Source organism: Nesoenas mayeri, assembly GCF_963082525.1.
Source record: "Nesoenas mayeri genome assembly, chromosome: 1".
Classification (NCBI taxonomy): domain Eukaryota; kingdom Metazoa; phylum Chordata; class Aves; order Columbiformes; family Columbidae; genus Nesoenas; species Nesoenas mayeri.
Window position 1 is genome coordinate 96,633,005 of NC_137541.1, and position 23,901 is coordinate 96,656,905.

At 41.6% G+C, this 23,901-nt stretch overlaps 1 protein-coding gene across 1 annotated transcript in view; it reads left to right on the forward strand.

Moving 5' to 3' along the window:
* JADE3 (jade family PHD finger 3) overlaps positions 1-23,901 on the forward strand; it is a 66,698-nt gene that overhangs the window by 17,427 nt on the left and 25,370 nt on the right. The window contains exons 2-3 of the mRNA XM_080360681.1: positions 18,311-18,370; positions 19,499-19,581. Coding sequence (XP_080216807.1) covers positions 18,322-18,370; positions 19,499-19,581 — 132 coding nt within the window. The 5' untranslated portion in view covers positions 18,311-18,321. The remainder of the gene's footprint in view (positions 1-18,310; positions 18,371-19,498; positions 19,582-23,901) is intronic.

The following is a 23,901-nucleotide window of genomic DNA, read 5'->3' on the forward strand; positions in this document are numbered from 1 at the left end:
CTGAGCTATCCAGGATTGTCAAGGAGAGGTTAAAAGGAATGTCTTGAGGAATTAAGGCAGGAGCCACACAGCGCTTTCATAGAATCACTTCAGTTGAAAGAGACCCTCAGGATCATTGAGTCCAACCATAACCTAACTCTGGCACTAAACCATGTCCCTAAGAACCTTGTCTAAACACATTTTAAACACCTCCAGGGATGGTGACTCCACCACATCCCTGGGCAGCCTGTTCTGATGCCTGACAGACCTTTCTATGAAGAAACTTTTCCTAATATCCAATCTAAACCTCCCCTGACGCAACTTGAGGCCATTTCCTCTCATCCTATCACTTGCTACTTGGGAAAAGAGACCAGCCCTCTCCATGCTACAACCTCCTTTCAGGTAGTTGCAGAGAGTGATAAGGTCTCTCCTCAACCTCTTTTTCTCCAGGCTAAACAGCCCCAGTTCCCTCTATACTTATTTTTTATTTGCTGCCCTCTGAATTCATAAGCATGCTGGCTTCATAGAAGACCCTCCAGAAGGAAGGAAACATCAGTGTATTTGGAGAAATCAGCCTCTTGTGTCATCTGAACAAGTGTGCAGCTACCTGAACATTTTTTGTTGTATTCCTAGAACAGGATAGAGAATGAACTGAATTAAAGCTTGGTTTTGTCGGTATTGATAAAGTCGGTTCCCATTTGTGGTAAGAGATGGCAAAGTTGACTTTGACATTATTCTTTTTACTTTTAATCGTAGTACTTTGTGTATTTATATTGTAGTATGTGTACATACAACTGACGCATTTTGTTTTTCCGCTTGTTAAGTGAGAATCATGGGATTTAAGGCTTTATTTTGTGGCTGTATTGTTTGCTTGGGAAAATTGCCATAAAAATATCATATACCCTTCACTTACTTGCCATAAACTAAATTGTAGCTCAAACATGAAATGCTCAATGCCACTCCTGCTACCTAAATAGCACTCCTTTCATTTTTTTAGGAGCTTGTGATGTCATCAGCTGAAGCGAAAACATCTACCTCATGACCTGGCATGTAAGTGAAGGAGGAACTGATATTTAAAAAAAAAAAGTGTGTGTTGGTGTTTACAATGTGTAAATTGAACCTATATACCTTCAGCTTTCAGATACCACCTTTTAAATGAAAGCTTTGTGGATTTTAAAGGAATGTAAAGTTTTTTAAAGGAGAGGAAGTAATAAAAGAAGCTGTTAACAATGAGGTTCCAGCCTGCAGAACTCCTTGTAATAGTTTCAGTTAAAATCTATTTTGATGCACCACATAATACTTGGAAGGCTGGTAGGCATAGACAAAATAATTTTATCTTACCACAATATTTACATGTGCTGCTTCTACTCCGTTTTATCCTGTGCTGCTTTTCTGAATGTGAGTTTTGATAGTTGTGATGAATACATACTGCTATACAGTGATACTCTTCCTAAAAATAAAAAAACTCTGGTTGTGTACAAGGTTTAGCTTCTTTCACATACTCAGATACTTCACAGTAAACTTCCTGCAGTTTTGTGACACTTCTATTTTTTTTTCCCCTTAAGTAAGCAAAAATATTTCAGTCCTCTGCAGAGGTGTTTTCAAATAATTTATGGATTTACTTATTTTTTGTCTACCCACTCTCTGCTTTGCTTTTATGTGGTTTAAAGAACTGAAGTGCAGTCATGGCTTTGAGGGGCTGCTGTCAGCAGTGAGCTGGGTATTCCTAATTAGTGCCAACACCTGTACCTCATTATGAAACCTTGTTGAAGCTGTCCAGTGAACTGAGGTAGCTGGTCTCTGTTGCCTGCCTCTAATGTGATTATAAAGCCCTCTCCTGATGCAGGTTTTATTACTTGTTCAAGTTTTGGACTGATCTGGAAAGTGAAGCTAAGCTGAGCTGTTTGGCTGGCTACCAAAGATGATAAGGAGTGGCAAAAAGAAGGGATGCAGTCTTCTCCATTTCAAGACTTGTAGTTCAAAGCTTGCTTCTGCTTCAACTGTTTAAGTAAAAATGAAAAAAAAAATAAATATGGGGGGGAGGGAGTGTTTTTTCTAGTTCAGCATCAGATACTCTGAATTTAAAGACCAGATCTACAGACTCCGTCTGCGCTCTGAACATCTGAGTGCAGTTGCTGTTGCGCATAACCCATTGATTTTCTGCAAGTAGAGCTTTGGCCTTGACTACTCTTGCACCGTCCCTTTGTCTTCGAGGGGTCAGGGCTTAGCAGTTCTTTTCTACACAAAACCAGCATTGATCTCTCCTCCCACCTGATTTTGTGCTGTTAGCAGGGCTTACAATGCAATGTGTTTTGCTGTTGCAGTCGGAAGGTAACGACCTCAGATTTAGCTAATAAAATTAATTGCTCAGATGAGATGGATCACTGTCATGTTTGAGCTTTACAGGCAAAAGTTAAGCATGGTTACTTTTTTTCCTAAGTAGGTTATTAAGAGTTTGGCTTACAGAATTTAAGCATGCAGCAACGCAGTGCTGACTGCATGTTTTGGGTTGTTTCCCTGTGAGGAGAGAGAGAGTAACTTCGGATGTGTATTTTGGAAAGGTTTGAGATAATAAACCTGTAAGAATTCACATGAGAACACGATGGTAGTTATTCAGACTTGAAAAAATTGGAGGAAATAGAAGTGTAGTGTGTTCTTAAACTTCAAATGTGAAATTGAAAGTCTAGTTATTAAAGGGATTGAATTTCTGCAGAGTAGAAGCCTTGAAGGAAAAGAAGAGGAATAATTAAATAGGCATAAAATTCTGTGTGGTTTTCTGTATTAAATACCTACCTGCTTACTAATGTGTCACTTACAAGAATGTCTTACTGGTCAGCTTCAGGAAAGCCATAATTCAGGTTATTCCCGCTCTGTAAAAGGGATAACCATCAAGCTATTATATATTCTGATTTTGGATACTTTAAAAGGTTTGGGGTCTTGAGAAATTCTCACAGCTTTTTTGATTTTGTGATGGGGTTTTGAGGGGGGTGCTTTGGGTCTGATTTTTGTGTGTGTGTGTATTGTTTTGTTTTATTTCCTTAGCTCAAACTTGATCTAGCCACTTTTAAGTCCTTGCAGCACATTCTCTTTAGTGTCCTCTTAGCTTTGTGCAAGCTTGACTGCAATATCTAGAAAATGGAATAAAGCATTTTTTTGCAACTATGTATGTCAGTAGATATTCTTGTTAGATTTAGACATGATTTATAGGAGTTGTGGATAGATATGAATAAGTGTGTCTCTCCTACTTTGCAGCAGATACTGAAAATGACAAGAAAAAAAAGTGACAGATTTTAGAGCAGTTGTTTTTGCAAAACAGTTCCTTAAGAGTTATGTGAAATTCAAGCAGGTTTCAGCAGTGAATTTAACAATGCTTGGTGGTGATTTTAAGACTGAAGTGTTTAACGTGTAGAAGGCATACCTGTACTTCCAGAGGCAGTAGGGTAAGGCAGAGACTGTGCTTTGCACAGATTTGTGAGGTGGAGCACGTACTGTTTGTGAACATGTATGCCTACATTTCAGATTGTTCCAGGTTGCTTTTTTTTTTCTTTTGTCCTTTCATTCTTTTGGGGTCTCCAAAAGAAAATCCTGAATGGATCGTTCCCTAGGGTGCTGTAGGCTATATTTGCACAGCGTGTTTGTTTATTTTGTCTAAAAAAAAAAATAATAAAAGGCAACAACTCTAACACATTGGAGAATGATCTAATCTTTCACTTAATCATTTTGGCCAAAATAGCTCTCTGCAGTGAACAGTGATTAAAGGCAACAGTATGTCAACTGTCAGAATCTCTGGTGATTGTGTTCATCATCATCAATCTACCTGATCAACACACTCATTTCAGTATTTACCATGGACCTCCTATCTGATCTCTAGTCCACAGAAATTAGACTGAGAACTGATCTATTATAAAAAAAAAAAAAATAGAATTCATCGCACAGAGGAAGTCTGGTTTCAGATGAGGTCTCTTACTGAATTAGGCCTACTACTGTCTCTGATAACGGTTGACAGTGGACACCAAGGCAAAGAAAACATTATAGAGCTCGTATAGACTCTGGTTTTTTAGAATTTTGATTTTGGGATTTCTGGCAGATTGACGTGATGTATTGTGTTAAATGGCCCTTGTCCTCCATTTGCCTAATTCTCTTCAGTCTGTTTGCTTTTCAATCCCTGCAACATCCTATAGCATTGAGTTTCTCTTATTTTGTACAAAATTACTTTTTAAATATTTCCCTCAATGATTCTGCTCTGAAGTTTGTTCAGTAACTCTGTGTGTCCCTTGTCTTCTGGGCCATGAGAAGCAGTGAGTAGTCTCTTCATCCTGTTCACTTCCCTTTCTGTTTTGTGGCAGATCTCTCCTATTCTACATCCTCCTTTCTCAGCTGGGCAGTCTCAACTGTTGAATCTCTTACCCTGAAGCTGTGGCACGTTCCCATTACAGCTGTAGTTGGAGATTCACGTTCTGTAAAAATACCTTTTCTCTAGTGGTGCCAGAGGGAGAGGATACTCTCTTGGTCTTGGCTCAAATGAGTGATCTACTAGTGTTGCTTATCCATAAAGCTTTGTGCATGTGGCTCAGAGGCTGGAGCAAGCGAAAACAGATGGGCTCATATCAGTGCTTGTGGCCACTGCCCTTAGACCTTGCCAGAAGGATGCCTCTCTTGTATCAACATGCAGCTCTCACATGTTCTCCTAAAATACTTTCTGCTATAGCTAATTTGGGAAGGCCAAATGACCTCATTTTTAAAGGCATTGAATTAACGTGTTTTTTTCATCTACTTAAGGTCTGTGAGAAGCATTCTGCAGGTGCTGTGGTGTGGCTGTGTCTGTATCTTGTATCCCTCACTACAAGAAAGACATTGAGGTGCTGGAGTGAGTGCAGAGAAGGGCGATGAAGCTGGTGAGGGGCCTGGAGCACGAGTCTGATGAGGAGCAGCTGAGGGAACTGGGGCTGTTCAGCCTGGAGAAAAGGAGGCTGAGGGGAGACCTTATCACTGTCTGCAGCTACCTGAAAGGAGGTTGTAGCATGGAGGGGTTGGTCGCTTCTCCCAAGTAGCATGTGGTAGGACAAGAGGAAATGGCCTCAAGTTGCACAAGGGGAAGTTTAGATTGGATATTAGGAAAAATTTCCTCACAGGAAGGGTTGTGAAGCATTGGAACAGGCTGCCCAGGGAAGTGGTGGAGTCACCATCCCTGGAGGTGTTTAAAAGATGTGTAGATTAGATTCATGGGGACATGGTTTAATGACAGTGTTAGGTTAACACTTGGACTCAATGATCGTGAAGGATCTCTTCCAACCAAAACGGTTCTGTGATTCTGTTAACGTTGTTGGTGTTGGGGTGGGCAGCAGTGCTCAGCCTCCCTGGCAAGGATGCCTGAGGTTGCTGAGGGACTGTGCCCCAGCTGCTCCTGGGCTGCAGCTTCTGTATGAACAACTGATTGCTTTTGCTGTTGCAGAACTCGGAAGGTGGGTTGTGGATGAGGAGTCTCAGGTGGCTTTATTCTGCCATGGCCTGAGCACAAGTTCATTTATACCTTCTCTCAATTGCAGAGCCCCTGAGAACCGATAGAGCTGCAGCCTGCACTGTGCCCTGTAGCTGGGCAGGGTAAGAGCCTGCAGAGAAGGAGGCTTCTGTACAGGTTTATAGAAACCTCCTCGACCAACTGGAGTTGCATATACAAAAACATATTGACTATGCAAGACTTGCATTGTGCTGTGGAATCATAGAATGTCCTGAGTTGGAAGAGACCCACAGGGATCATTGAGTCCAGCTCCTGTCCCTGCAAATGACAACCCCACAGTTCACACCATGTGTCTGAGGACATTGTCCAGTCTCTTCTTGAACACTGTCAGGCTTGGGGCCGTGACACCTCCCTGGGGAGCCTGTTCCAGTGCTCCACCACCCTCTGGGGGAAGAACCTTTTCCTCATGTCCAACCTGAACCTCCCCTGGCACATCTTCCTGCCATTCCCTCGGGTTCTGTCACTGGTCACCAGAGAGAAGAGCTCAGCGCCTGCCCCTCCTCCTCCCCTTGTGAGGAAGCTGTAGCCCCATGAGCTCTCCCCTCAGTCTCCTCTTCTCCAGGGTGAACAAACAAAGTGACTTTAGCTGCCCCTCATCCGGCTTCCTCTCCAAACCCTTCACCAACCTCATAGCCCTTCATGGAATCTTAGGAATGACTCTGCTGTAAATGTGTTCAGGAATTCCAGGTTATTATTGTTTCCCCCCCACACCAATTTGTTTAGTTTGTTCAATTGTACAGTTGCATTTTTAGTTGTAACCTCTCCTTTTCTCTCCCTCTTTCTCAGCAGAGATCCTACGACTGCTCTTGACAGCACGGGATTCAGTTGCAGCAACTGCAGCATGTTGTAGACTCCTATTTATAAGTAAAAATGTGGTGGAGCACCTCCCTGCTTCCATGGCTTGTAGACATTTCCACTTATTCCAGTGCAGGGGTGGATAGCGGACAAAGGGCCTGGCTTTGGAGTCAGATTCATTATCTCACACCCCCACAGCTTTGGATGGCCAGCTGTTATAGTTCCTTTTCCTCATGAGATGGAAAGGATAGTACTTCCCTGTACGTTCTGACTCCACCTATTCAAGTACCAGTGCTGTTTGTGATCTACCCTGTGGGGTGGCAGCTTTATTCCCGTGCCAAAAAAAGCCACCTCCATTTACTCACTCGGCTTTAGCGCAGCTCGAGCAGGACGTGCTTACCCTGAGGAGCAGTAGAAGGATGGTGGTCTGATCTTACTCATTTTAATCCTGTTTATTCAGTCAACTGAGATGAAGAGGAAGGAGGAATTTAGAGGAGGTGTTAATGGCCAGCCCTGATCAGTGTGCCCCCTCTTTCAAAAAATACAAAAGTACTTTGGGTTCAACTTGACTGTTTAAGAAATTGAACCTTGTGTGGTCTTTAGGATTCATCTCTTGACTGCTTTCTCAGACAAGATGTGCCATTTTAGAGACCCTGGGGAAGTACAAGCATCTTTTGGTTCCCCTTTCCAGGGTGACACAGCTCCAGTGGGCAAGTTGGCTATTTATTTTGTGTTTGCTGTGCCTTGTGTTATGACAAAAAATAAAGAGTATTGTTTCTTTTTGCCTCTGCCCTGTACTTAAAAATGGACAAACATGAGCTGGTCATGGTACCTCTTTCACGATGTCTTTTCCCACCTCAATTTGGTGATTTAGAGAAATCTGGAATCTTACTTATGTTTTTATAAATCTATTTTCAGTCTGTCTGACCAAAAGACATCTTTGTTGTATAGTAAATTACAGATTGTAGCACATTGAATTAAATGACTAGCCATTAAAATTAATTTAAATACATTAGCTATTAAGACAAATTTTGTTGTCTCCTTAGAAAGTTTTTTTAAACCAAAGTGCTTTAACAAATTTTCTAGTAAATGTTTGCTCACATTTTGATGTTTTGACATGGAGAACTAAAATAATAGTGCAACTGCATATAAATGTGTCATGTGTGAAATGCCTGAAAATATAGTAGAATGTCAGTATTCAACCAGTGATTTGGAATATTCCAAATATTGAGTTCTGGCTGTGACATTACATTCCGCTTAATTTTTCCTGTCCAATGATCCCCTTGGTGCCCTTTTTTTTACTTGAGGAAGACTTTAGCATCCAGGTTGTTTATTTTCAACTTGTAAATGAAAAACATTTCTTGTCATATAAGGAATTATCAACTTAATGTTTCCTATAGGAAAATATTTGTGTTCTTGCTTTCTCTTATCCTTTGAGTAGAATATAAAGACGCAACTTGATGTTTCCTGCCTTTTGCAATACTTCAGGTTTTGTTAGTGATACAAACAAAACTTTGCAGTAAAGCAGTTAGCCTTTTCAAAGCATTATGAGCAAGAAATACGTGAATCAAAACATATAAAATATTTAATGCAGGCTGCTGTTCTTGAGTCTTTTATTATTTGAGATTTAGGAAAAGCAAAACAAGAACAGTGAAACCTACTTTTATTTATTAACAAGTACCAAAATATTACCTGATTATTTTAAGTGAGTATCTTGCAGGATATGAGAACTTTTGCCTATGCTATTAATAGAGAACCTGTTTTTCTTAATCCTAAATAGTGCATGTATTAATAGATTTTTTCCTTCTTTGATAATATTTACTGCTTGTGTTTCTAGCTGTGACACTAGCTCTTTACCTGTGCTTTGTTGTGAAAGCATGCCTTAGTGCAGCTGGGGAGCAGAGAAACACACACAGGTGAGCAACTGCCAGCAGGATGAAGCAGATAGGGCAAAGTGGCAGCCTCACTGGGAACTACTGTCACACTGCTTATTGCCTACTTTTCAATTAAGTAGTGATACTTCTGTGTAGTTTTGTTTGTTTGGGTTTTTTGTTTGTTTGTTTCTCCCCCTCCCGCTGTGGTGCGATTTCATCACCGTACGACAGCGGGGCAACACTTGGTGACTTAGCGCATCACGGGGATTTTCCTTCTGTTTGACTCCACATGCCCATCAGCAGGAAGGGCAGTGCGTGGCGAGGCCGTGGGATGTGTGCTCAAGAGACCTGTCTGCAGCTGCGTGCTTTGCCGGAGGCTCCCCCCGTGATGTACGGCCGCTCCGTGCCGCGGCTCTGAAATGTCAGGGCTCTCGGCGACTGCTTCACACGAGCTTATCGTGAGGGTGGAAAAGGTAAAGGCTGCAAAGCACTTGGAGCCAAGGTAACGTGAATCATGCCAGTTCTTAAAAATAGAAAGACTTGCTGAATGCTCTCTGAGGTTTTTCTGCTCAGTCATATTGCTGAAGTGTGTGTGTGCTGCTCCTGTTTCTCGCCGGTGCTCGATGTGCTCATGACTGCAGTCTCCTTGCGCAGAGAGCACGTGTGGCCATTTTTGGGTGCCGAACCCCTGGGGGAGCTCCTGGGAAACCAACTCCTTGTTTAAGCCAGCTTAGCACTGGGTGCGATGCCTTGGTGCTGGTCCATTTTTAGTAGCAGTGCATCCAGACCAGTCTTTCATCAAAGCTGACATTGTCCTTAGCTTCGTCTTTGTTGAGTAAGTAAATCTGGGCTTGTGGGCATTTCTTTTTTCTTTTGCCCCTTGGTTATTAGGTGGCTTAGTGTTAATGTCAGGTATGAATTTTCTTCTGAGGGAGCCCTGTAAAACAGACAGCACACAATCAGCAACCGCGTCTCCCTGGCTGAGCGCTCTTGAACTCCCTGAGCCTGCGTAGCCGAGTTAGGTGCGTTTCTGTGACGTTTGGTGCCTGTGCATAGTTAGAGGGCTGTACACAAGCCAGCACCTTCCCCCTGGGGCTTTTCCTTCAGGGGTGGGTTAGTCACTGTGTGGTTTCCAGCAGCCTGACAAGAGGTGGTTTGTTTGTGTGAGCCAGCCTGAGGAAGTTAGAGCTGTGGTGGCTTCTCTCCGCGACATGGTGCGACATCCTTGACCCATGGGCCCGCCTGCCCTGCCAGCCACCTCAGCCTCTGGCACTGACTTGCTGCATGGCAGCTGAGGTGGTGGTGCCAGTGTGTTTAACACCGCTGTGACTGTCCTGCTGGGAACTTTTCCCTCATTTCAGTGCGCTGGGGGCTTTGTTGTTCCCCTGGCCTTGAGGTGGGCCTGGGTGGTGTGGGCAGAACAGGAGCACCGGCGGGGTGTTGCCCCCATCAGCCATGTGCAGGCAGCGATACTGAGCACAGCACCCTGCTGAGGGCGACAGTTCCTTTCTCTGAGGGCCACGGTTCCCTTCTCTGAGGGCCATGCCCTCGTTTTAGTGTTTCCCCTGACCAGGAGCAACACTGGGGAGGTAGGCAAGGAATTGGGCAGTGGGTGAGGAGCTTTTGCTGGGCAGACACACCTCAGCTGTGCCAGTGTGGCAATGCTGGGCTGGCTGCTGTTTCAGGGGGTGAAGTGCTTCTCTTTCTTCCTTTTTTGAAAAATTTCATTTTAAAAGCAGGCGTTTGCTCAAACTCAATATGGTACTTTGGAGGAAATTATTTATTTTGTTTCTGTCCAAATCTCTACTGCTGTTTTAGGAAAACAGTAGTTCTCTTAATGAACAGTTGATGTAAAAACAGTGTTGTATTCAGGAGCAGAAAGTAATTATGAAGACTGAAACACAGAGGAGCACAGCCACATATGCATTCATGTACTTGGTATTTGTTTTTTGAAATTGATTCTGTCCAGATCAGTATAGTCTTCAGGATGCAGTTCTGGGCACCACAGTATAAAAAAGACATTAAGCTGCTGTGGAGTGTCCAGAAGAAGGCTATGAAGTTGGTGAAGGGTTTGGAGAGGAAGCAGTGTGTGGAGTAGCTAAAGTCACTTGGTTTGTTCGACCTGGAGAAGAGGTGACTTGGGGAGAGCTCATGGGGCTACAGCTTCCTTACAAGGCGCGGAGCAGGGGCAGGTGCTGAGCTCTTCTCTCTGGTGGCCAGTGACAGAACCCGAGGGAATGGCAGGAAGATGTGCCAGGGGAGGTTCAGGTTGGACATGAAGAAAATGTTCTTCCTGCAGAGGGTGGTGGAGCACTGGAACAGGCTCCCCAGGGAGGTGTCACGGCCCCAAGCCTGACAGTGTTCCAGAAGAGACTGGACAACACCCTCAGACACATGGTGTGAACTGTGGGGTTGTCATCTGCAGGGACAGGAGTTGGACTCGATGATCCTTGTGGGTTTTATGCCGATGGTAAAGTTGCAGCATTTAATGGGCAGACATGCTTCCTCATCAGCCTGGCCCACCTGGCTGCTCTGTGTACAGGCCAACACGTGCCACTTTCTTCGAGGATGAAAATAAGGCTGCTCAGTCCCTGCTGGCTGTGAAGGAAGCACAGGGCGGAGAACATGATTTAATTTCTTTCTGGTCTCTTGGAGAGTTTATGTTGAGGTAACGGTGGCACTGCACATGTTGCTGGTGACTTGCTCTTCTGAGAAGGATTTCTGATGTAGCTGAAGGCCTCTGGTGGAAATCCATCCATTCTCCCACCCTTGCAGTGGGTTGACGCATGGATGCAGCGCCAGAAATGGAAAGCTGCCCTTCTGTTTTCTAGGTAGGGAAGACAGTTGTACTTGAGGTGTGCTGTGCTTTATTGTATTGTCAAGCCATGTTATAAATATGAAGTAGCATCACTTACCCTTTTTTAATACCCACAAAGCAAAATGATGGGCATTAAGTGCTTTGCACTAAACTGAATGATGAATCATTGTTGCAGAAGGGCGCATGAAATGGTGCCAGGGTTCCCTTTTGGCCCATAATCTGCAAATGAATGTATGGGGGATTATATTTAGGGTTTCTTCATCCTGGTTTTATGATCTACCAGCTGACTTCAGTCCAGAATTTAACTATTTCAAGGGATAAGTCATGCTGGAAGGTCATAGTTTGGATGTGTGCTTTCTTCCTGCTTTTTAAACCCACAGTCTCCTTGTGGCAGCTGCTAAATTTTCTTACACAAAAAGGTAATGTATAAGGAAAACAGCATGAGACTGTGTCTAGTTCCTCCTGTACTTCATACAAACTCATGCTGTTAGCCAGATTTTGGTAACATGCAGTGCTTTGCAAACTAACATCATTATTTACCTAATGACAAAGGATGTCTGTAATTGGTAGCACTGCTTCAAAAAAATAGTGTATTCCTTTGTTAATTTACAGATTCTTGTGTTAACTAAGACTTAGTTTGAAATAATAGTGAGGAAAAATTTTATTTTGTTGTAGGCCCAGTACAGTCTTCAGAGAATAATTCAAGAATATTTTATTATGAGATGGAAGGGAGGATGTGATGGTTGCTCACTGTGTTACAAGGTTTTTAAGTAGAGTAAGGGTATATTACTAATTTTTAAAAAAAATTCTGGTTAGAGTGAAATAAAGAAACAATGTTACCTTTTTTGCTGAACTAACTTTTCTATGGATGGTTTAACCTTTTAAACCTTTTCAGTGCAGCAAATATTGCTAACTCAAGTTCTGAGTGGGTGTTTTTCCAGTTTATGTAGCCTTTTTGTGAGGTTGGATAGGATATTAAAAAATAATAATAAAAAACCCAAACACGAGTGATCTCTCTTCCTCTAGTTATTTGAAAGGTTGTATTAACTCTGCTCATATTTTGTAATTTCCCTGACAGCTGACTATGAAATTTGACCTGTTTAAATGGTTTTACTGTACTACATTTCCTGGAGACCTTTCAAGATAATTTGCTTCCTAATCTAAATTTAACAGTTACATAAACCACATTTTAGAGACTTGGAAATTTCTACCTACTGCATCTGCCTTTTTTTTTTTTTTTGTGTAGACAAGCCATGTTGTAAAAATGTAAGTACAGAATTTTAATCTTCAATTTGCATGTAGCTTGTCAGTCGTTTTTCATACATAGATGCTGTTTTTCTTTTTAATAAGATAAAGCAGGTTATTTTTTTGTCCCACTTTAAAGTTTCCTTAGTGCTGTGGCCAATTCCATTTTTGTCAGTCTATTTTAAAATGTGAAGAAATTATATCTTACGGGTCTAGGATATATTTGTGTTACAGTTCCTTGAATTTCTTGGTTGTCTTTTCATTCTGTGTAGGTCTTAACAGGTACTGTGTAGCGTATGGATATATTTAACATTTCTCTGCAACAAACTGAAGCCAGGAAGGAAGGGCTGCTACTCCTTGGAGATACTGTTTTGTTCAGAAATCTTGACTGGATTTAAGGATTCATTTTGTACGCTTGTCACTGATGTCTTGTCTAATATGCTGTGCAAATTCAGACTCTGAGATTCCTCATCCTTCTTTCTGCTAACTCTGTTACCGATGAACTTTGCTGAGCGATGTGTCAGAGCAAGAGGATGAACTTAATAGTTCATTTGGTAAATTTAGCTGTTTACTCTGCAAACTGAAAAGGGAAAAATGTTTCTTCTTGTTTCTGCAGGTATTTGAAATGGGTTTTGATTTGAAATAAGACTCTGAAATGTTGTTAACTGTCTTCTGTTTACACGTGCTTTTTTTGCCTTCTTTGAGTAGCTCATGGTAAATAAGTAGCTATTCAAAAATGGGAAGTGCTTTAAGTCAGGGCAACATTGATTTTCCTTGGGGAGAGAAGAGCATGGTGGTAGAGGCAAGCAGCTGTTTCTCAGTCACTTCAGCAGTGCAGATATTTGTGAATCAGCAAAAAGGAACAAACAGAATTTAGAAATTGTAAATTACAAAACATCTCCCCTAGATTTCTGGAAATAGTGGTGGTATACTTTCAGTCAGATTCTTGCATGTGCTGGCTGATCTGTTGATTACTTTCAGCTTGGGATCTGTGTTTAATTTCAACCCCATGAGTGCAAGGCGGCTTTTTCCTGGCTTTCCTTGGAAGTGCAGTGGTATGCTGGATCCAGCATCATTTTTGACTCCAGGGCAAAATTCCCAGTATTTGGGAAGCTGGGGAAATGCTGGCAGCCTGATGTTGCAGCCTGTGGCTGAGGAGAGCGTATTTCATGGGATTATTTTTGGTTGAACACCTGAAGGGTTTCAGGGCATCTTGACTTGAGTTTGGGTGTTTAGATGACAGCTGGGAATGAGGCTGATTTTCTCATTTTTAAGTTGTGGTTCTTGTCTTAAGCTGTTGTGAGCAGAGCAGGGATTTGCACACAGCCATGGCTTGGCAAGTCAGAAATGCAACAGGTGTAGAATATCCTTCATGTTTAGGAACCGCTCTGATAATTGATATTAAAAATGATGCCAGAAAATGTTCCGTTGCAATAATTTCCTGGAGAGTTGAGTATCTTTTTGCTTGCGACATGGTCATTTCTTAATGTCACTTGTGCATTTTAATTTTCATTTAAAAGATCCCTGAAGGTGAGCATCTTTGGAACTGATATATGTTGTCATACCGGTGATCAATCAGCTGTTAGTCCTTCTGTGGATTTTTCTTTTTTTTTTTTTTCTAAAAGGGCAAAAAACCTTTAGATCAGGGCATGTTGTGTTCTTATTTTTAATTGCCATTTTTAAGGTAGTCTGTGCTTGAGCATATTTCAAATCCACATCCAAAGCAGCCCTACTTTCCTTTTAAGGTAGTGAGAATCGTTACTCAGTGACTGGGAAACTGGGGTTTTCTTGGGACTTTTTTGTGGGGGTTGGAGCCACTTACCTCTTTTACTCTGCAAAAGCATTTCAGCGTTGAGTTGCTCTACCCTCCTTGTTTTTCCTAGCTTGTACGTTGGAACTTCTAAAAAGCTTAAACTTTCTAAACTGCAAAAACTAAGTTCTCAAAATTCAAACAATTTCAATGTGCATGTTTGCAAAATGCATGGATGAAGATAAAGGAAGGGGAAGGAGATTTTAGCTGCTTGCTGTACAGCGTTTCCATCATGCTCCTAATGACAGCTCATCTTTTCATATCTCTTTTTCTTTATAAATAGCATCTGTTTGAGGCTGTTTTCTAAATTTCTTTTGAACTCTTCTGTGGGAAAAAAGTATTTCTTATCTTTTATAAAATTGCTAAATTTTTCATGTTGTATATAAAAAACTAAAACAAAACTGTTTACTTGATTCTCTTTCAGTGTTGCCACTTACCATTCATTATAACTGATACTCTGAGGTAGGAGAGGGGCACTGGCAGTCCCATGAATTTATTTTTCACCTTTTCGTTAAGTCTTGATGCACGTGTTGGAAAAAAAAAACCCCACCATTGTGCTACTTTATTTTAGGCTTTAGTGTCACCATAGTTTTCAGAGGTGAACTTAGAAAAGGGGCAAAGGTAGGATATATGAGTGTGCCCATTTCTGTGAGATTTTTGGTTCTGCTTGTTTAGTTTGGGTTTTTGATATGCACGGATTGTCCTTTCTTGATACATTTAGTTCTTTTAGAGATATATGTGGGTGTGTGTATAATTTTTTTAAAATTTAATTTTACTTTAACTTCACAGGGCTTTGCAAGTGATAAAACATAAACGTGGTGCAAGGAGCAGGAATTAAGGCACAGAGTTGTTTGCAGTGTTGCTCTGGACCATATCACTCAGTTAATAGTATCGTTGTCTGAAGCTGAGGGACAAACTTGAGGTTGCTGGGCTGCTTTGGGGGAAATTGGACTGAAATTGGGAAAGGTTGACATCAGTTTCCATGTTGTGTGGTCTGGCTTTGCATCTCCTGCCTTTGTGGACTGAGCAGCTGCTGATTCTCCTGTATTCTGCAAAGGCAGGTGAAGGAGCAAGACAGGAGCTTTACCACCAAGTGGATGTTACTTTGTGATCCCTCTGCAATGGCTGGAGAGCGGAGACATCGTTCGTGAGCCTTTCTGATGAGCCCTCACACTTTGGGGTGGCTGTGAGCTGGAAGTTGTGTGGCAGTCCAGTGTATACAAGGGTAGAGCAAAGGAATCTCTGATTAAAAACCAAAGCAAAGCCTCCTGCAGAGGTGGTCCTGTGGGATGATGCTGAGGCTGCTACTCCTGCATCACGTGTGGCCACACAGCCAGACTGTAGCATGTTGGTGCCTTTAATAACCTGTCGTACTGAACACAGCACACCTGTGATTTGTTGTAGCTCTGTGGGCTCTTATTTGCTGTTGTTGTAGCTAATATTGCTGCAAAAAAATCAGGCAGGAATCCAGTGTTATTACTATTTGGGGCTTTTACCCTGGTTGAGTGCTTTTTCTGTTTCTGTTTGCTATGATGGAGGTGTAAATCTCTTGCCTGAGCTGCTATAAATTCACTTCTCAAATACAACTTTTCCCCATCCATTTATTTATTTATTTATTATTTTTATTTATTTACTTTTTTAGTTTTGGTTAGTTTGTTTTTCCTCCTATGGAGCTGTTGGCAGAGGTGTGCTTTGTCTTCTGAAGTTCTCATTACACATGCCATTTCTGTGGAAGCTGTCTTTGGAGTAGCCACCTCCTCTCTGCTTTCCCCGTTGCCCAGGCAGAAGTCCAGGCTTCCTGGGTGTTCTCTCCTGCAGTTGTCTCTCTCAGCCCCGTGTTTGACCCTGCTTTAATTGAACGCTCATGTTGTGCTCTGCAGATAGCCATCTTTAGTATGGAGTGAAAAGGTTTTACTGCTGCATGTTTATATAGACTATAAGAGATGAGAATTGCTTTCAGCACCTTTTAACAACTGCTCAAAAATTCATTTGAAAATAAAAACAAAGCAAGGAGCAAGCACTTGCATTTCTTTCTGAGAAACAGAAATGAGCAATACTGCTCAGCATACGTAGATGCATCTTTTCAGCATCTCCCAAGGTCTTGTAACATGCCTGGTGGTCTGTAAGCCGGGGCTGTTCTGAGCTGAAGGCTGCTGATTGCCCTGGGCAGAACCTTCTCCTTTCAAAGGAGGATTGTGTGTTCCAGAGGGCTGGATTTGGCTGCTGGAGTACAGCATGGCTTTGCAATGACATTTTATTTGCTTTAAATAAAAAGTCCATGCTTTAAACTACACGAGTTGGCAAAATGAAAGTAATCTACCAGTCCTCCCCTCACTCCTTGGCAGCTAACTTCAAGTCTGGTGCCCCCAAAAGCACACACAAAAACAAGCTCTTCTGGCCCAAGTGCCTTTCTGTACCTGTCAAACAGCTTTTGTCTAAGAGATTTGTGGAAGTTTCTCCATCTGACCGGTGCCTGCACAACCCGTGTTACATTGCTATCTGGAAGTGAAGTCCTGTAGTGTTTTGGTTATTTAGTTTAGTTTGTTTTCGATGTCGCTCTTCTGTTGGATGCTCGTCTTTGTACACAGTGTGGCTGCCTTGCCTCCCCCAGGCTGCTTGAGCTGGGAGAAGGTCAATCAATGTGAAATTAATTGTTATGTAACGGGAGTTTATAGGTTGCTGAAAGTGATACAATGATAGCTTCTGATGTCGCACAGTGTTGACCACTGTGTCCGTCTGTCCTTCCTCTCCAGGTTAAATACCTGACTCAAGTTCTGTATCTACCTGCTTGAAAACTGCACGCGTCACTTCCTTTGTCAGCTTCCAGGAGTGTGGGCAATGTCTTTGTATAATAGGTCAAAAGGATTGTTTTAAATTTTGAGTGATCATTGCATTTAGATTCAGTAAACTCACTCTCTTAGATATAAAGGCTGCTGAAAATTTCCACTAAATTAGACAATTGTGCTGCAAACAATTCCATTGCAATCTCTTCAAAGCCTTTGGACAGGTTTCTCTTAGCTGGAAATCTTGTTTATCTCATGGTCCTTGGATAATCATAAGACCCATTGTACGGCAGCTAATGTGGAGGGTTTATCAAATGTGATATTTAGCTGTGTTGCTTTTTTTCACAGCAAGTGGGTTTGTTTTGTTTAATAAATGAAGCTGTGTAAGTTTGAGGTGCAGCCAGGCTGGCACTTCTAATACTGCAGGCATTTCAGGTTCATCTGTCTAGAACAGGGTACTTCAGTCTGTAACCTGCTGTGCCTGTCTTCTGCTTAAAATAAAAGAAGTTGTCTATTCTTGCAGAATTGTTTTGTACTTAATTTCTCTAATGATTTGCTTATTCAATCCATTAAAAATATACGAATGATTTTAATTCACTGATACTAATTGTAAACTGTTATTGGTTCTTAACAAATGTGACATTGGATATTTTAGGATGGCAGGGCTTGTAAGAATGTGTATGGATTTCTTTTGGCACTTGTTCAGAGTATATAGCTGATTACTGTTTTGATCTTTCTTTTATTAAGTAGTGGTGCAGAATTTTCGTCTTCACCATTCTCTTCACGTGTTACATGTTCAAAAATCAATTTCAGAAAGCTCAGTACGTTTTTTTTTTTTTAATGGAACTGATGCAGGACCACAGAATTATTTTTTACCGATACCCTCGATCACTTCTCAAACTTCTAAACCCTACATTTATTGTGAACTAAGAGATGATCAGATGATGTAAATTAAATGTCACAAGGCACCGTTTTCTATGATTGTCCCTATTTCTAAATCTGCCTATTGTTTTACATGGATGCCTTTGGGGTTTTTTGTATTCCTTTTTTAAGGTTATATATCTAAATTCGTGCCTTGCCGCGCATCCACCTTATTTCCTGGCCTCCACCCGCCTCTCAGCTAGCGACCGCCACCATGGCAACTCTTCCTCTGGCTGAACAGATGGGACACCAAGTCTCCTCCGAGAGCAGAGCCGTGCTCACGCCCTGCCAGGATTCAGCGGGCGGGTTGCGCTCCTTTCTGCAAAATTTCAAGCCAGCTCTGCCCAGCAGAGGCATGCTGGTCTTGAGGGTGCTCTGTTTCACAAGTTACATCGTGGTCTAATAGTTGCTTGCAGAAATAAAACATAGTGGCTGAGCTGGGATTATTTATGTGCCTGAAAGCCCTTCAGAGAGGAGCTTTGCCTTCGGTGCGAAGAGCTTGGCGTCAGCCAGCAGCCGGTGATTTTCTGGTAGAATGGTTACCATCAACTTTTTTTTTCTGTCTAGGATGCGTCAGGATGAAACGCCACAGGCATCTAAGCACCAGTGACAGTTCAGACAATGAGAGTAAGTAATACCTACTAGTTTTTCTTTGGTCTGTCACCCCCTTGTGGTTTCCTTCTGTGGTTTTAGGGCAAACCGTTTCACCTCTTATAATTAAAAAAATGTTTCTTGCCTGATTTATTTTTGCGTTCTGCGGTCTTTGGTGTTCTGAATCCTGTTACGGGAGAAAAATGAGGCGAAAGATCCTGTAATCTGGGGGAGGTTTTGAGCCTAATTTGAATTTGAAGAGAAACTTGTATGTCTTTCCCTCTCAGAGCTGGGAAAAAGAAATCTGTAATTCAAGAGAAAACTTACTGTCCAGGGTCCTATTTTGTAACTCCTTTGTTAAAATGAGTTCTCTTAGCACTTATGTAGAGCCTCAACTTCAAAATTACTGAGGGTCGCAAGCTATTTGAGCACTGGTATGTTAAAGTCAGATGTAAGACTGAGTTACAACCAGTATATTGATTGTTATGTTATCTTATTCTGGTTCTTGATCTTTTCCACTTTGGTCTGTTATACATTTCATTAAAGTTATATTTTAAATATTCCTTGGCACACATCTGCCTGAGATCGCATCTTCCCATTTTATCTGCAGAAAAAAACCAAACCTACTGTATGGCAGGGTCTTGTTTTTGTCTTATAAACCTGTGCTTATCTAACAACTCTAACCATAATGATGATTCATTGTCACATTTGTTGCGAGTCATTAATGTATCCTGTACTAAACATTTTGCCCAGAAATGTCTAGACATCACACTATGATTTTTTTGCATCTCTCATCATCATGCTTTAGCATCTTGCTTTTTTTGTTTTTTCTAGCACTTGCAACCTCTTTCCTCAGTTTTACTCTTCCTTCCACTTTGTTAGGAAGGAAATGATAGAAAGTGGACTGCCTGCTTGTTTCTGTTTGCTCATGCTTGTGTTGGGCAGAGCAGGATGTACCCAGAAGCTCAATGTGCTGTGTTTTTTACTAAGAATGAGTGGAACAGGAGGAACTGTAATCAAGCCTGTGGACTGCCTAAGAAGTTTTTTTTTGGCTCACGTCTCGTCAAAAGATTATGATAATTCAAGAGAATGGAGTGCCTTGTGTTTCACTGAAAAAATAAATGAATTGAAACAAACTATAATCGTTCTATTTTTTTTTAACAGGTCCTTCTACTTCCTTTTCTTCTTGTTCTAAATACAGGAGCAAGTCAAAAACACCAGCAAATGAACAAAAGAAACCTGCTGAGGTAAGAACCAGGGTTAAAGATTGGTTGCTGGTAGATTCTTGTCGTGCAGTTTTCGTGTTTCTGAGCCTTGAAATCGTGAGCTTTGAACCAGTGTCAGTGACTCCTTTTGTTACCTGTCAAATTCTCGTGCAACTGCATTTTCCCCACTGTGTGAGTATTATAGGAGCTCTGGTGTTTTATGTCCCAAACTGACTTACAGCATTTACAGACAGTAACATGTAGTTCCTTCTTCCCCTGAAATTTAGTGGCCTTTTGAAATGGAAAAAGCTGGGATGGTCTTATGATTTGAGAGCATACCACAGACAGAAGTGGTTCGTGTGTGTGTGTGTGTGGGAAGGAGACTTTTTCTGCTTTGATATAATACAGTGGGACACTTCAGTGGGCAGGATACGTGCTTGCTCTTCTTCTGCCACTTTCTTAGTGTTGGCCTTTTACCTTTAATAAAGCTTTTTTACTCTGCTATCCCTACCTGTTGGGATGTCTACACCCATCAGCACTGTCACTTGCTCTGTATTCACCAATTGAACAAATTGCCATTTATGCACAATCCAGTGCTCAAATCCATCTTGGCAGCCATTCCACTGGTAGCCCTTTTTGGGGAGGATTCGTTTGCCTTCAGATTTGATGCTTGCTTTCTTAAGGGCTGAAGTCAGATAATAACTTCAAATGGGAAAACTCTTTTTTGTAGCTAATTCCACTTACTTGCTATCACGTTGCCTCTGGATGAGTCCTTGAACATGCCAGGATGACTGTTGATGCCTGAGGTTACTGAAAAAAACCTGACAAAACTCACTTCTCTAGAATTTAAAGCTGAGAGTTATGTCCCAGAAGTGATTTTGTGTACTATACCAGCAGCTTTTTGCCTGCTTAGATACTACTGTGAGAGGTTGCATAAAATAAAGAGGTTGTTATCATGCAGCAAAAGCTATTCAGCAAATGTACTGGATGTTTCTTTTCTAAATGCTGTTTGATTTGATAAGAACAAGGCAAATGTTACAGAACATGTCCTTTCTTTCAAAGCTTTATTTTTATCACAAGTTAATTGAAGAAAACTCACTGATTTGTTTTTAAGAGAGAATCTTGCATGAATGTTTCAATAAAAGCAAAATTGGCTGGAACTAGCTACATAGTGTTTTATTTACAGCCACCTAGATGGTTAAGCCTGCTGTGCTTTTTGCCTTTAAAATGTTGGTCTGGGGATTATGGTTCTGTAAGAATTTTAATCGTAAACCAGCTTGTGGCTACTGAGGTCTTGCAATTGTTGCTCGTGGCTGTCTAGGCAGTTGCTTTTTTACTAGCCAAGCTGGGCAAATGGGAACTGACACACATACACTGCCAGACTTGTTGCTGTTTCAGATACACATCAGTGCCAGTCTCTTCCCAGCCCTTCTTTCTGCGCAGCCATCCGACTTTCCTCCTGGATCTCTTCCTCTTAGGGATTGTCCTATTACTGTTTTCTTTGCCTCTGCGCCATACTGTCTTTTTGTGCATGTGTACAGTATAAGCAATAATTATGAAGATGTGATCTGTGTATGTAGCATACAGGTAGTCTGTTTACTTAACTTCTAGGAATTAAAATGAGCAATGTTTTCAGTTCCTGCTCTTAAGATCTTCTTTGTTGCTTTCTGCCTTTTCCAAGACAAAACCTTGAGCCCCTTAATGCTTGAGAATATGCAACTTTGAAGAACAAAATCTGGAATATACACTTGGAATTAAAAAATGTATTTCATAACATTATCCTTCCAGTAATGCTGGCATCTTTTTGTCACCTTTCATTTAAGATCCCCCTCCTGGAAAAGAAAAAAAAGCAAAAAACCAAACCCCTCAAACCTTACAATATGTCCTATTCTGGAGGAGTGTCCCAAGTGCAATATTTAAAAGAACCTTGAGGGGGGAAGAAAACAAATTCTGGGAAAGGGAGTGGAAGCTGACAGTAATAATGTCTACCATTTGTATGTGAGACTCTTGACTATACCTTCCAGTTTTTCCTTTCCTTCTGCTAGAAGCAAGCACTTCTTTCAGCCCCTTGAAAAGCATATGCTGGAGAGTGTATTACATGAAATGCTCTTGTCAGCAGAGCATTGAAATTGATTATTTATGCACCAAGAGGTGACTAAGCTGTAAAGCAAAGACTGAAAAGAGACCCCACCACACACCCTTTCAAAAACCATGTTATAATTCCACAAGTTTTTTCTGTAGCAGTAGTTGTTTAATATCTATTAGACAGAAATTTAAAATTCCAGGCTGACAGCATCTCTTAAGCAAGTGCTGTCTTTAACAAGTTGGCATTGCTCTCCTTCCATTCACCTCAGCTTGCCAGGCAGCAGGCTGTTTCTTGAGTTAGTGATGCAGAAAATCTAAAAGGTCAAAGCTATAAATAGCTGTTTGGGAATATTTTTGCTCATGGTCTTCATACATTAATTTTTCTTTCATGCCAGTAAGCCTGGCTTTCTCGGTTAAATTTCATGTGGATACAGAGGCTTTTTTCCACTTCTCAACCATCTCCAGCCCAACCCAATTACCTGGGTTCTCTCTCCATATAAGGACTCTTTATTGGTACTGTGGCCAACAAGCAAGTTACTGTATCTGTCAGAATCTTCACAGTACTTTTCTGTATGTGCCATGGTCCTCTGTGGTCGCCTATAAAAAATGACGGGTGCCTGCAGCTGAGGGCTGCTCTGCCTTGAATTGCTTCCCAGGTCCCTTAGAATCAAGGTGAGTGCAGGGGTGGCCTCTGTGGAGTGAGGTCATCTGGTGTTACTATGGGGAAAGAGGGTGCAGCGTTAGAGTGCAAATGCCAAATCCTGTTCCCAGAGCCTGGCTTACCCCAGGGGATTACCTCACTGCAGAAGGGGTGTTACTGGATCAGACCTGGGGTCTGCTTACCCTGTTCTCCTCCCTGGAGAGGAAGGTGAGATTGAGGCAAGCCTGTGACGATGCTTCTTCAGACTATTGCATTTCTTTACATAATTTCAAAAGCAAGACTGTGGCTCTTTCTTGCTGCTCCTCTTCTGGATTGCAGTCTGTCACAAAATGGTGACTTAAAAATTCTGCTATCTGATTAGCTTTGGCATTTACTTTTAATAAATGCATTGTGTTAAGGTTACTGGCACACCAGTAGTGTAAGTCAGAACAGTTTTTCAGACCCTTCTGATGTTGTTGGCCACATGCCATTTGTGGTGTTGCCCTTCACGGACTTAAATCTACACAGGAGGGTCTCTCAGGCCTAAGCAGTGGACTGTGGTGGGAGTAGCAGGGTGGGAGCCATTTGGATGTCTGGCTCAGCATGAAGCCTGGACTTTGCAGTTTCCTGTCTCTGTGGAAGCTGCAGCAGAAAATGATGGTGGAGTAGTAGAAAAATCATTTTTGCAAGGAAAACCTATTAGCTGGGCCATCCTGAATCACTGGCTGTTTCTTTCCCTTAGGCTAGTGGGGTCACAAAAGAGCCTAAGAGATCCTAAATAAATATATAATTTTTTTCAGTCCTGTCTCCCTATTGAAACTGGAAAGGAGTTAAGTTGGGATTTTGGTTTGTTTGGCTTTTTTTTTTTTTTAACTCTTCCCATGTAAAATGACAGTATTTTACCTCTCTTTGCAAATACGGTTTTGAATCACAGCAATAGTAATTCTTAATCCCTCACTGCTGATAGCAACAGCTATGTTATCATGTGGAATGTAGCTTGTCTTCCACAAGTAAATGATCTGCTTTTATTACTTGGGTGGGTTAAACTTTTTAATTAGTGGCATTTAACTGCCACATAAATCGTAGGTCTCAATTCTGAAGAGCACCCCAGCAGAAAATGGATTTTTTTTGCAGTTTTTCTGAAAGTGGTCAGTTTTGTTCTGTGAATGAACGGGCAACATGGGTAAATCATATTGCTTTACATGGTCTATGTATAATGGAATAGGTGACTGGTACCAGCTTGAACATCTGCACAGGCTTCGCAAGACCTCTGGCAAATGTGTCTTGTACTTTTCAGTGAGCTGCTTTTTAGCCTGATTGGGTTAGTTGATTTAAAAAACTCAATACTTCTATGTTAATCAGAAGTGCAACCTCATTGGTTAATTTTCTGATCTGTCTTTGATTTGAGATACCCTCTCAGGCTATTTGAACTCTTCAGCAAGAGGTGACCTGAACACATAACCACATGAAAAAGCTTGCTTGTGGAAAGGCTGAGCTATTCTACCTTTGGAAGTGAATGAGCGGGTATAACAGTAAAATATGAATGGTCTGGAAACAGCAGAGGTAGAGCTTCAATCCTGCCTGTCCTAGTGATGGAGGAATTGGGGAGGGAAGGCGGGGTAGGAGGGGGTTAGATG